The sequence below is a fragment of the Channa argus genome, chromosome 9, assembly GCF_033026475.1.
Source record: "Channa argus isolate prfri chromosome 9, Channa argus male v1.0, whole genome shotgun sequence".
Classification (NCBI taxonomy): domain Eukaryota; kingdom Metazoa; phylum Chordata; class Actinopteri; order Anabantiformes; family Channidae; genus Channa; species Channa argus.
In genome coordinates, this window is record NC_090205.1 from 12,938,197 (window position 1) to 12,951,071 (window position 12,875).

Sequence of the window (12,875 nt, forward strand, 5' to 3'; positions counted from 1 at the left end):
TAGAGAGCTAAGGACCTGCTGGCACCTGCTGAAAAAGTGTTCGAACCTCCAAATGGTTAAACCCAGAGCACTGAGCTGTTAAAGTATTCAGCTGAACCAGTTAGCTCAGCAAAACCGTCCCAAGGCAAAAATCTCACAGGCAAACACTTGTGTCTAAACATCAACTCTCACAGGGTACGGAGCTGGAGGTTGGGAACAGAGGACACCTTAACTTGTCTTGCCATCACTCTGCCCGTCCTCTCTCTCGTTGACACACCCTGACTCTCCTAAGTATCCACAATCAAAAGACACAGTGACTTTTCTCGTAGTAGAGGTCCAATGAACCAAAAGGCTATGATTTGAAAATACCATATATCTTCAATCTATGCTTTATTGCTGTATGTGCAATATGTATATGTTCTAAAGGACAACAAAGGTTCCTCTTCTTCAAACTTCAGCTTGATAATTTAAACTACATATTGTACACATTTATGTATACATTTATTACATTTAGGATGCATATTGTGTACATACATACAGCTGCCCTGCCCTGTTTATTTGTTTTTAACATTGTCATAGTGGCCAGATTCTGCTCGCTTGACAAGGTCTTGCTTGAAAGTAAGATTTTACACTCAATGAGACTTTGAGCAAATTTATAGGACCTTTTGTGAAAACAAATCTGATACTATTCACATGTACATTCTGGAAAAGTACAACAGTTAAGAAGATTGATACCACTCTCATGCATATGTACTCTAAATATGAAGCTGCTGGTTTACTTAGATTAGCACAAAGGTTGAAAACATGTTTGTTATTTGAGGGGAGATATCATGATTTGTGTCAATATCACACCTCAGTTGTTTTAGGGTTAAACAAAACAACAGGTATCAAGGTTAGTGGTGAGTTTTACAGGTGCTTGTAGGTGGACTTTGTTACGTTGGAACAAGTGTTGTTATATTGCCCTTGTTTTTGTGTTATTGTGCTAAGGTAAGTTAAATGGCTGTTTCATATTCATCCATATACATTTAACTGGTATCAATCCATTATAGGAGAAGAACAATAATAGCTAGAAAAAGCATTTCCAAAAAGTGCTGAAAGGATTTCCCAAGCAAAGCTGGAAAAAGTTTAAATATGTTCCACTTGATAACAACAAAATTATTAAACTTATTTGTATGTGCATTCAGTTAGAAATATAAAAATATAATTTTTATATCTACATTAGATTTACCCAGATGCATATTCATGTATTAGGAATGTGTACCTACAACAAATGCAGCCTAAAATAATGCAAAAAAACAACCTTTTGACAAAATCTGTATAGTGTTCCGTTCTGTGGAAATTGAGGAGTTTAAGGTGCTGCTATGAATAAACTGTATTGTATTATACAATCTTAAACTGAGGCAATAGAGATTTATATAAATGATCACCGTCGCTAATATTACGTTCTTCAAGTTACCAGATTGCCGCAATAATAAATGTCATGCAATATTTTGACACTGTTCCCAATTCAAAAATACAGATAACTGTGTATCTTGAAGCCTAAAAACCTTGTGGGAACCTGGACAGCTGTCCTGCAGGTTTGATAGTCTCTGGGCTTTTATTTGACAATTCTGAACAAACAGCATAGACACTGAGGACTCTGAACTTAGGGAGCAGGGACAATATCACCCCAGCTGAGCTACAACCGTCAAATCTATTCAAATCTCAGACTGAGGATTCCAACAGCGCTTTGCTCGGTAGGAAATATGACATTTCCACAGTAACATCAGATAACTGTGTATTCTGGGGTTCAAGATTGTTTGTGTGAGAACACACACACACACACACACACACACCAAGAAAATACACTTATAAAAGCAGAGATATCAACTGTGAGTCACTAAGATGTTTTTCCTTTGGCTTCTGATGTTTGCAAGCTTTTCTGATCTCACTGTTCTTGTGAAAGATCACTTCAATCATGTCTGAATCACAGTTACTCTGTCACATTTATGATTACAACATTTACACAGCTCTTCCTACTTTGGCACTGCTTAAAAGGATCAGCAAGGGGAACCAATGTATGGATACTGTTTTGATGAAAATTTTGAGAGCTGCATAAGATAAAAAGTACGTTTTAAATGTTTTACCTTAAACCTTTTATCTTGCAGAACCTTCTTGATGGCCACCAGCTCTCCGGAGTCGCAGAGTTTAGCCTGGTAGACTACACCAAATGAGCCGTTGCCGATGACCTTAGTGTCCGTGTAGCTCACCTCCTGTGGCCGGTCGGGGCCTTGGCCTGGAGTGGCCACAACTGTTGTTACCTTGCTGCCATCCTTGTCCCCTAAGAACAGAAATGCAAGTGGTCAGATATGCAATCTCAACCCTGTACATTAAGAGGAGGTGTTTGCAGATTTGGGAAGAAAGGAAAAACAGAGCAGACATAATAGTCAAAAACTATTTGAAAATAGACACCATAATAGATACTGTACAAGCATTCAATAGGCTTTCTTAGTCAGAATCCAATTTATTCACTTAGTAGCTGGTACAGTTTCAACATAAAGAACAACATCAACGCTCTTTGCCATCATAATGGTATTAACTTAGATATGAACATAAAAGTGTGGTGGCATGATTATTCAGATTCTGTTTAGAGTGGGTGGGCTCTGTTCACTTTGAAATTATGGAATTGTGAACTTTGTAATGACGCTAAATATAGATATGTATGAATTATGTATAAATTAGACTGTGGCTAAATAACAGGATAAAAGCTAAATCAAAAAAAAATGACAGCAGTATTTCTTCATGTGTAATTACAGAAATTTTGAAGCAGCAGATAAATGTGGGGAGGAAATTGGTGTAGATATGAGTAAAGTTTCTGTTGTCTTTCCTGAAGATGGCTATTGCCTGAGAAAAGAAGCTGTCGAGGTGGCAGGTTCCTCTGACAGGGGAGATTTAGGAAGAGAGGCCCAGCAGGTAAAGCTGTCAGTGAGGGAGAGGAGTCTGAGACCAATGATTTTCTCTATAATCCATAAAACATGCTGCAGGCCTGTGTTTGGAGGTTGTTAATATAAAGCCAAACCATATAGTGATCGAGGAGAAGATGACTGATTCAATGAAACCTGTGTAAAACTCCAACACGATTGTGACACCCTGTACTTTTCTACCTGTCGTAGATTACAAACCCTGCTGGGCCTTTTTGGTGATGATAAATACGTTAGTGTCCCATTTTGGGTCCTGGTAAGTGGTGGTCACAAGGAATTTGTGGGACTCAGCACTGTTGGCTGTCGTTTCTTGAATAAGCTTTGAACTGTCAACAGTTTGCGAGTGTGTGCAGCTCCTGGTTAGTCTCTCCAGGTTTTTTTGTAACATATCCCAACCATTTGTGTTATGATGGTTAACCTGACCAGTCTTCCTCCAGCCCTATTGAGCCCTACTTCTACAGCATCTACTCCCAAGCTGCACCTAGTAGCAGTCATTGAGTTTCTCCCCGTTTCTCTTCAAACCATATTGTACTTGATACACATCAGCTTTGCTTGAGTTCAAATTATGTCTCAAATGGGCAAAACTAGCAAAACCACTGGATTTCTCCCTGCGTCTGTGTGTCTGTTGTGTGTCTGCTCTTATCTCTGTTTACACTGAGGTCTCTGCCTCACACTCGTCATCCCTATAGTATCATCAAGGGTAAAGTTCGCATTAGTTGGCAGTTAAAGGACAACAAGGCAAGACTCTCAGACCCCACACTCAATTCAATTTAAATAGTCAAATTGTCTTAAATAGGTGTAATTTTTATTGAGTTGCTGAGATAGCCACCAACACATTTTTCAGCAGCTCACGGTGTATATAAAAATCATGTTGATGGATGGACTAGTCAACATGATGTTATTTTATAGATGCTTCACGCAGTGAACCCCCCCAATGTGGAGGACACTGGCAGGCCACAGCATCCAAACCATAAAGGATGGAAGTGACCGTCTCAAACTATTCAGCAAAATATAAGCTATTCTGCATGTGTAATTTGAAATGGAAAAAAAACAATTAGTTTAATTAACCATATTTTAGCACAAGAAAGTCAATCTTTTGACTGAGTAAGAGAGTGCAGAGGTCTGTGTTAGCCATTCTCATACTCACAGGCCTGCCATGCTTATTTTCAAGCAGGGATTATAAATTTTGACACAAATTGTGCCTGATTCAACACACACACGAGCAAAAGAGAAAAAAAAGAAACAACCTTTTCAGTGTGCAACCGAGAAATACAATAATCATGTTCGTTTTTTCTTGTTAGAGTATGTTCTGTGTAACCTGTAAGTTGGCCAATTACTGAAGACGCTATTATGGTGAAAGAATAAGGAAAGGAAGGCTGGTGGGAGAGGTTAAGGGTTTAAGAGGCCAACAGGACAGCACTCTCCAGGAGCGAGTCTAGAAAGAGAAACCCAAGACCTATTCTGTAATGACAGAAATAGACTTTCCAAGAGAGAGAGAGTGTGTGTATGAGAGAGAGACAGGAATATGACTCTGCCTACATATTCCAGCAGGGCCATTTCTATGACGCCTCTGCACTTCCTCAAAGCGTGAGAAAATCCTGTGCACACTCACACACAAAGTCTCACTGAGATCTTATACTGCCACAAATAAGGAATGACCAAGCAATCACAAATGGAACTTGATTGGATGCCTGTGTGAAGCACCTTCATTTTATACTAGCAAAGTCACACCCAATGTTACAACTTCGGCTCAAATTGAAACAACATAAATGATAAAATAGCATTAGGTTGACTAAAAATCTTAAGTTATTAATTAACTGAAAACAATTAGCAATGTGATAAGACATTCAGCTTCTGCACAGTCTGCTGGCAGAGTGAGAGAGTGAAAAAAATGGACGAACAGCCCTTTGTAGGTGGATCGCCTGCCACTGATTGACACGGGACTTACAAACACATCAAAAATCTCTTCGTTTAAAAAAAATAAAATAAAAAAAGATAAAATATAAAGACCGCCTGAACTTGATGTAACGAAAGAACTAACTTTGTCAACCAGGCAGAGTAAGAACTAAAAGAAATCAAAGAGCATGTACATATTCTGTATATCTAAGCTACATAGTGTGACAGGAGAGAGAAAGTGGGCTGGTGGAAGTTTTAGCCAGAGGCGTCAATAGTTTATTCAGGTCACCAAGCTAATTCAGGCCACAGCTGAATATGGCTAAAACACTTGTTGAACCATTGCACGACACTTGATGGGTTAAGTATACTTCAAAGTTATTAGCCGTGTTACGGTAGCAAAATGTGCTTCTGCAGCTGACAAAACGATCATGCTGAACATCAGTAACAGGAACCAGGTATGAATAAGCATGACTACAGCTGCAACAATTAGTCACTTTATTGAGAAAATGGGTCTGTGAATTAAGAAATAATGACAAAAAGTCATTACCTTCAGGACTAAATGAGAATAGGGCTTTGACTGATCCACTGATGACAAGCCAACTACGTAAGAGGTATTTTAAGAGCAAAAATGTGAAATGGTAATGTCTGACACAGAACCAGAATGCAGTGCTGAAATTATTCATTTAATTACTGCAAGATGAGGGATCGTTTTCACACCATGTTGCATCATGATAAGTGAATCGCATAGAAACTGCTCCTGCCAAAACATCCATGTGTTTATTGCACATGTAGTACATTTATTAGTTGTGTTGCTTTGATAGTTAAAACGTTTCTCTCGCTCACACACTTTCAGAATTCCATCATCAAAGCCAATTACTACAATATATTGCATTAGCCTCATTGTTTCGCAATTATTTATTTAGTTTGGTATGCCTTCTTAGAAAAATCACAATCATCTCTAAAGCAGTTTGAATTACATTACCCTGTGTGAAAAGTGCCACGTGAATAAATATTGATTGACTATTTGAGTTGTTATAAAACATTTCACTGTGTATTAGCAACTTCATTACCTAATGACAGAATAACCATGCTAGCTGTATTAACAGATCTCAAAATATATAATATGCAGGTAATTAATGGGTTTTGGTATAATTGACATTTGTGAAGAGTGTGTGAAGAGATTTGTTAATTTTTTTATTAACAAAACTCCCTGTGCTATCAGCAACAGCAAGTGTGAATTGTGTTAATGTGTGCAGGTACACCCACTTGGGCAAAGTGTTCCAATACTGCTCCATCACTGCAAGGCCTATGAGATAATTCACTACACTAGTGAAATCTCTCATCACAGGAATTCCACGGCTGACACACAGCAAGCCTGAATCGAGACGTTAAGTTTGTGTGTTTTTGGAGGAGACATGGTGGAGTTGCACAGACTGCAGAGCCATGACTGTCCAGTTCTGCCACTACATTGACCGCATGCACTGGACTGAGCAGAGATGGATCATCTTCTCATTGCCTTCAAACTCAGCTCTTTTAAATCCTGAGTGATTCAGATGGTTATTGTCTTGTCTGCAAGTCCTGCTGTTTCATATGAAATCAGAGTATAATTAGTTCATTCTGTTCACATCATCACTTGCTAAATGTGAGAGAGGCAAATGCAAGGGGGGGGGGGGGAAGAGAGGGAGAACGAGCGCTGCAGCTTTGAAATGCTAAACAAGCCGCTCATTGTTCTTGGCCAGCTGCCTCACCCCAAAAAACAAAACCTAAGAGTGCTCACGTGTGTGTGTGTGTGTGTGTGCGCGCGCGCTTCAGTCAGCCAGTGTAGGAGCAGTCGGTGCATTCCCTCAAGGATCAAGCACACTGCTTACAGCTGCTTAAGATTATCAGGCAAGTTTTTGACACAGATATTACATGGGTTTAAGTGTGTGTACGAGCATGTGTATTAGGATGATGGAGGGCAGGTTAACATTACGTGTCTGACAGCAGAGCAAGAAACAAGTGTCGATACCAAGATACCAAGGTTGTTGTGAGTAATTCAGTCTAATTAAAATGACGACACAATTACCACTGCAAATTATGTGTAAAGCTGCTTTTACAATAAAAAAAGAAATACCAACAGAATAACCTGAGTCCTTCAAAAGAGTTTCTTATTATTCTAAACAAGGCAATGCTATCATAAAAGTAATCCTTATATTTGAATAGAGCTGAAACAATGAATTCATCGATTAAAGGGCCCAAAATATTGTGGCTCCAGCTTGTGAAATGTGAAGATTTTCTGCTTCCATACATTTGTTTCATTTAACTAAAACATGGACATACTTGATTAAAAAAAAACTAAAAGACACAATTTTGAAAATTCAAGACTGGAATTTCTCCATTTATCTATCTTTGACATTTTGACATTATACTATTGTCTATTATAATTATTATACCAATTACTGATTACACGAACAAAATCAGTTAATACTTAAAAAATAGTCACAGGTTAATGTCTGACCTGCGTTATATCCTTAATACCAAGTCCCAAAATATTTTAAATTAGTACTTACTTAGCTGACACCGTTTATTTACTATGAATAGCCCACAACTGCATAATAAAGTGTAAATCAACATTTAAGTACAAAAAAGGCAGCTTTTAAACTAAAGTAAAACAGTAATACAACAACTACGTCAGTTTGAACCAGCATTTACATCTGTTTCTGTTATCTACATCTGCCGAGCCACAACCGCAGAGGATGTTTGCCACTCAGAACAAATCCTAAATCCTGGTCGTGAGCTGGACACAGAAGAAAGGAAAAAAAATACAAGTTGTTCCAGACCATAGCATGATAACAATGCATTTAAAAAAATCAAGTTACTTAACCACTACAGTCTGTTAATGTGTTAAAAGAACTGAATAACTGTAAGCGTACTAAAACTTAAAAGTTAAAAAAAGAACTACTCATCGGCCAAAGTTGCTTTGGTTTCCTTGTTTTTCAGCTGATGAAACACCCATTTATAGTTATTCTCTGCATGAACAATTGGTAAAATGCCAAGTCTCTGGACGTGAATGTCCAAACATAAATGTGTTTAGTTATATTTTGATTGGACCTAATGTCTGAAATTGTGAAGAAAAACAGTCAGATTTGAATTCTTTAACAGTGACATTTTAACATGTTGCTCTATGTTTCACTGTGGGGCTGAGTTGCTAAACCGCCTCCGCTTATAGAAAGCCCAATTTTTAACACCTAAATCCAGCTTCAGTCTTTGATGGCTGATAATGTAATGATTTAAAGGAATAGTCAAGGTTTAAATTATATTTTTATATATGGCAAAGGGTTTTAGTATAAAAAGTTTTTCTGCTTTCCACAGTTTCACTGAACATTTTCTACTGGAACATGACTACATTGTAAGAAATGACAGCCGTCATTTTGTCCAACTTCAAAGTCTTCCTGAGACTGATATGTCCCATGAGTGCTGGTGTAGGAATCTAAACATTATATGTCAGTTTGTTATTGTTCCGGTGACTTGTATTTCAGATAAACTAGTTACTCCATTAAATGGTGACCATTCGAATGCCTTGGTGGTTGCTTGTAACCACCGCTAATGCCAAATTGTTTTCATTACATTATGAAATCACTCATATTTGTTTCTTATTTCTTCTTTTCTTTAATTGCAAACTTTTCTTGTCTTCATCAGCTGTCATAACTGTGCAACCAGTTATGACAGCTTGGAAAGACAACTGAGTAGTATTTTTAAAACACCAGCTCTTTCCTTCACAAGTTGTGAACAGAGTTAATCTAGAAGAAACTGTGCAGTAACAGAAACTGTAACAGATGAACTAGTTTTATGGGGATCTCTCCATTAAGTTTTAGGTTTAGGGTTTGGAACACAAAAAGTTTGAGAAAGGTTACACACCTTCGGTTTTTGGATTACATTTGTGCATATGTAATTTACTTAAGTGTTTCTTCAGATGTCATCCAGTCTGAATTTGTTCCTTTCAATGTGGTTCTTGATTCTGTTTATCTATGTTGTTTTGAGGTCAAAGTGTTTCATACAGTGCCTCTGAGAGATCCTGAAAGGAGCAGATTGTGGCTACTACTAATCCAAATAAACATAATACATAATTTGCAAATGCATATGTGGAGCCTATTTCGCAGAACAGTGTTATAGGAAAAAGTCAAAAGGCAGTAACATCACTAATTAACAACAGCTGAGGAGGGTTAAGTGGAGAGAAATGTATAGTCTTTTTCCCTTAGTTTTGTAGAAACAACAAATATTGTTATACTGGTTCTGCAATTTTGGGTTTTTTTTTTTGCATTTATTCATCATACTATGTAAAAACACAGTCAGACGCAACTATTAGCTTGTGTTGTGCTTCTGATTCACTCTGTAATCACAAGCAAAAGGCCACAAAATTGGTCTTACAGACACTGTAACTTTGATAGGCTCAGACCTTTGATAGCCCAGTCCGACCTCTGACGTTTCATGTAAGTCGAAGGTGGACTTTGTAGTGCACCTTTGGACTCTAACAAGAGTCTCTAACTATAGCCCCCGTGTTTTAGAGAGTATTAGTGTTTTGGTAGAAAACGTTCAGGGATACTGTGGAAAGCAGAAAACATTTAGTGACTAAAACCCTTTGCCATATGTCTAAACATAATTCAAGCTTCTATTAAGACCAACGTGACAAACCACAAGCTATTCCTTGGAGAAACTTAGTGAAACTCATCATGCACAGGATCCGCCTAGTGTTTCCTGCTCAGTAGCTTATGTCTACCCAGTTAAGCCAAAGACCCTGTGTCCAGCTGATAGGGAGACCAGCACAAGATTTCTCAAACTGAAAAACATTTTTCTTTAAACAGCATATCACACAAACATTAACAATCCTCACAAATAGGAACATACCTGGAGAAAGGGAAGAATTGAGCTTGTGATGGGAGTTCTTCTCCGTGTGTGTGTGTGTGTGTGTGTGTGTGTGTGTGTGTGTGTGTGTGTGTGTGTGTGTTCGTGTTCTTGTCCACTAAGTGGTTTCCAGTGCCAGAAGGAGAGCCTCAGCTTCGGGCCTCACCCTACTAACACACATCATGATCACATCACAGCCCTGAAGCGGCCACTAGTAGCATTACTTAACAGCCTCACTCTTTCCTCATACACGCCCAAATGAGTTTCGTCTACATAAAGAATAAGAAAGGAGTGTACAGTAGCTGGGCAGGTAGGTGTCTCCAGTCAACGCAGGCATTAGTCATTAAAAGTGTATTTCAATCAGCTAACACACTCTAATAAAGTCAACTTGCAGACTTGCCGTGCAGCAGTGCAGATTAGTGTCTAAGTCTAATAAGAATGATCCACATACACTGTGATGGTAAGATGGCATGCTGCAAATTCAACGACTGGGATCAAAGTTGCATTAAAAGATGAATAACTAATATACTGAGAGGTTATAGGGGACCTTATAAGAAGCGTAAAATAAAACATGTCTATGGACTAAACTGTGGTTTAACAGAAAGGCCCAGTCGGTCACACGACTTGTAATCTCTGCAGCCAGCCACCGACACCGTGGTGTCCTGAGGTGGTTGCGTGAACAGGGTCACACGACCTCTAGCCGTCGCGATATGTGATTTCGACAGGCTCACAGAAATTAGGTTTAGAGAAGCAGTCCTCTCCAGGTTCACATCAGTTTCGCCCGAGTCGACTATGGGCGCACCTTCCGCTTTGACACTTGCGTAATAGACCGACCTATCGCTTTAGCTCTTGTCCCTAAACACGTTGCTGCTATGTAGTAATACTGCTATGAGCTCTAATCTACACTTAAAAGGACAGTAGTCAGGCTGGATCTGCGGTAAAAAGAGTAGACTCAGGTTTTTAGCTGGGCCGGTGCCAACACCACCTTCCTCTGGCCCGGCCCTGCCCGGCGCGGCCTGCTAACCCAGGCTGACCGGCCCCGGCGAAGACGCATCAGAGAACCGTGCGTATGTGCAGCACCAGCCAATTTCAGTCAGTGACACAGATACATGACAGGGCTAAGCTATACGGAGCTAACGTCATATACTCGCTTGACACATTTTCAGCCTGGTCATTGAGGAGACATTTAGCCAGGATATGTAACGTTAGCCCACAGTTAGCCCCCCGCCTGGTGCATGCAGAAAAGGTAGGCTACTCTAGAATTACAGGGGTGTACTTACTGCTGACTTTCATGCTGCCGAAAGCAGAGGGCTGCGGCACTGGTTTGCAGCTCTCTGCGAAGGATGTGGTCCTGGGCCGACCCGACATGATCCAAACCTTTTGATTCTCTCGACTCGGAGATTGTGACTTGCTAAACGGCAGGGCTGATCGATTTTCCGAAGCTTCTCATCCAAAGGCAGGATGACAGTAAATGAATAACACTACAAGTCACAGTGGAGATGGGCAGAAAGAGATCCCTTTATGCCACGATCCTTTACACTAGTTCGTATCACCTGATAAACTACCCTTTCTTTCCCACCAGCGGACGATCAGAGCATCATTTATTCCTTTTATTCCAGGTTTTCTTTCAGCGGGCCTCTAAACACACGTCTCCTACTAAAATAGTCATGAATCTGGCCTCTCCCTGTGGCCCCCCGACTAAAACCAATTGCGAAAGCTGAATCAGTTCCACAATGATGAGCAGGGTGAGATCAGATGTTATAGGTGGTGATCCGGCGCGGATGAAAGGTAAAATATTGTTGACGATTCGGGACACATGCAGTTGGTCTTCATATCCCGATGTGGAGGCTCAATGATCCGACTGCCATGGCGGCTCCCTCGCTATACCCTAGCCTACAGACCGTCCAACGGAAAATCTGCCAGTTACCTCTGTCTTCTTCTACGAATTGACTGGCTTCACGGTGACTCCCAATTCGCCCTCGCCGCCGTCAAATTTCGGTATTTTTACCGAGGCCCCAGGGGCAGCGAGCTATAAAAAATGATGGTCTTTAAGTACAGAGTGCGACGATACTGAATTTCTTTTTTTATTCCTTCCCCATAGGTTTCGGGCTCGCTGTCTTTGTCGCTGCGTACGTTAGCTACGCAATTACCGTAAAGGGTTATAGTTGTCGATTCGCTTTCCCGGCAGGACGTTTAAGCTACTGGCGTAACTCGCGACAGAGGATAAGAAAACTGCGAACGTGTAGACAGTGAATCTGGGGAGGCCGATTTAGCCAATCATAGTGTATCCTTCAGGAATAGGCGTTACCCATAGTCCCGTCCACCAATAGGAACGCCGATTCTAAGCACCACATGGCATAATTTGCTTGGCACCGCCCTCACGACTTCAAAGGGCTTTTCTCCCTGCCGCGGCGGGGACAATGGGTGGATCTGCTCCAAGGATTGATTCCTCTGTCGGCCAATGGAGCGCCAAAACCACACTGTCAGTTCAAATGGACCCAGCTGTCACAGAGGACCGGCGGTGGTCCTGCAGCACTGTTGCTATGTCAGTTACAAAAGCCTCCCATCTGGTTCCGCTCGACACTTTTTAATTCACCCCACCCGCACATTAATTTAATCAGTGTGAGAATTGTAGCGTGTGTGTATGTACGTGCAAGTGTGCCCCATCCCAACTCTTTATCCAGGTTAATTACAGTTTGAATTTCTGTTCTAGTCCTTTTATTTTTCTAAGCACACGTGAAATGAAACTGCATGGAAGAGGGGTTCTGTATTTTTAAAACGTTTTTAAAAATAAGTTAGCATTTGTTGGATTTATTTTTTGTGTAAAAACCCTGAAGCTAGTGTTTTTTTTTCCTATTTAGAAAAGATTCAGAATGGTAATATAAATGTTAGAGCCTACTGAATACTTCACAAGTACGTTTACACTAAAGCTTTTTTCACAAAGTAAGTTATCTGCTGTAACAAGGCCACACAAGGTCCATATGAGATCAATAAAGTTCTTTCTAAGTTTTGAATCTTGAATCAGAGTCCAATCAGTTGCTGGGGTCTTCCCATACAATCTGTTACCAAAAAACCTTCTTATTAATGGATTTTAACTGAAGCCATAATTATTAATAATAAGCCCATTAGTAGTAACCAATAAACCTACTGTAAGGGTGA

The 12,875-nt window shown here is 40.0% G+C and overlaps 1 protein-coding gene across 5 annotated transcripts in view; it reads right to left on the reverse strand.

Moving 5' to 3' along the window:
- The window catches only part of gsk3ba (glycogen synthase kinase 3 beta, genome duplicate a), a 33,548-nt gene extending 21,630 nt beyond the window's left edge, over positions 1-11,918 (reverse strand). Inside the window, exons 1-2 of one of the 5 annotated variants that reach the window (XM_067515361.1) lie at positions 10,997-11,918; positions 2,106-2,299 (exon numbers count right to left, since the gene is read on the reverse strand). In XM_067515361.1, the coding sequence (XP_067371462.1) occupies positions 2,106-2,299; positions 10,997-11,084 (282 nt within the window). In that variant the 5' untranslated portion in view covers positions 11,085-11,918. The remainder of the gene's footprint in view (positions 1-2,105; positions 2,300-10,996) is intronic. The other 4 variants (XM_067515362.1, XM_067515360.1, XM_067515358.1 and 1 more) reach the window with 4 other exon arrangements.
- Between the last annotated feature and the right edge of the window lie 957 nt (positions 11,919-12,875).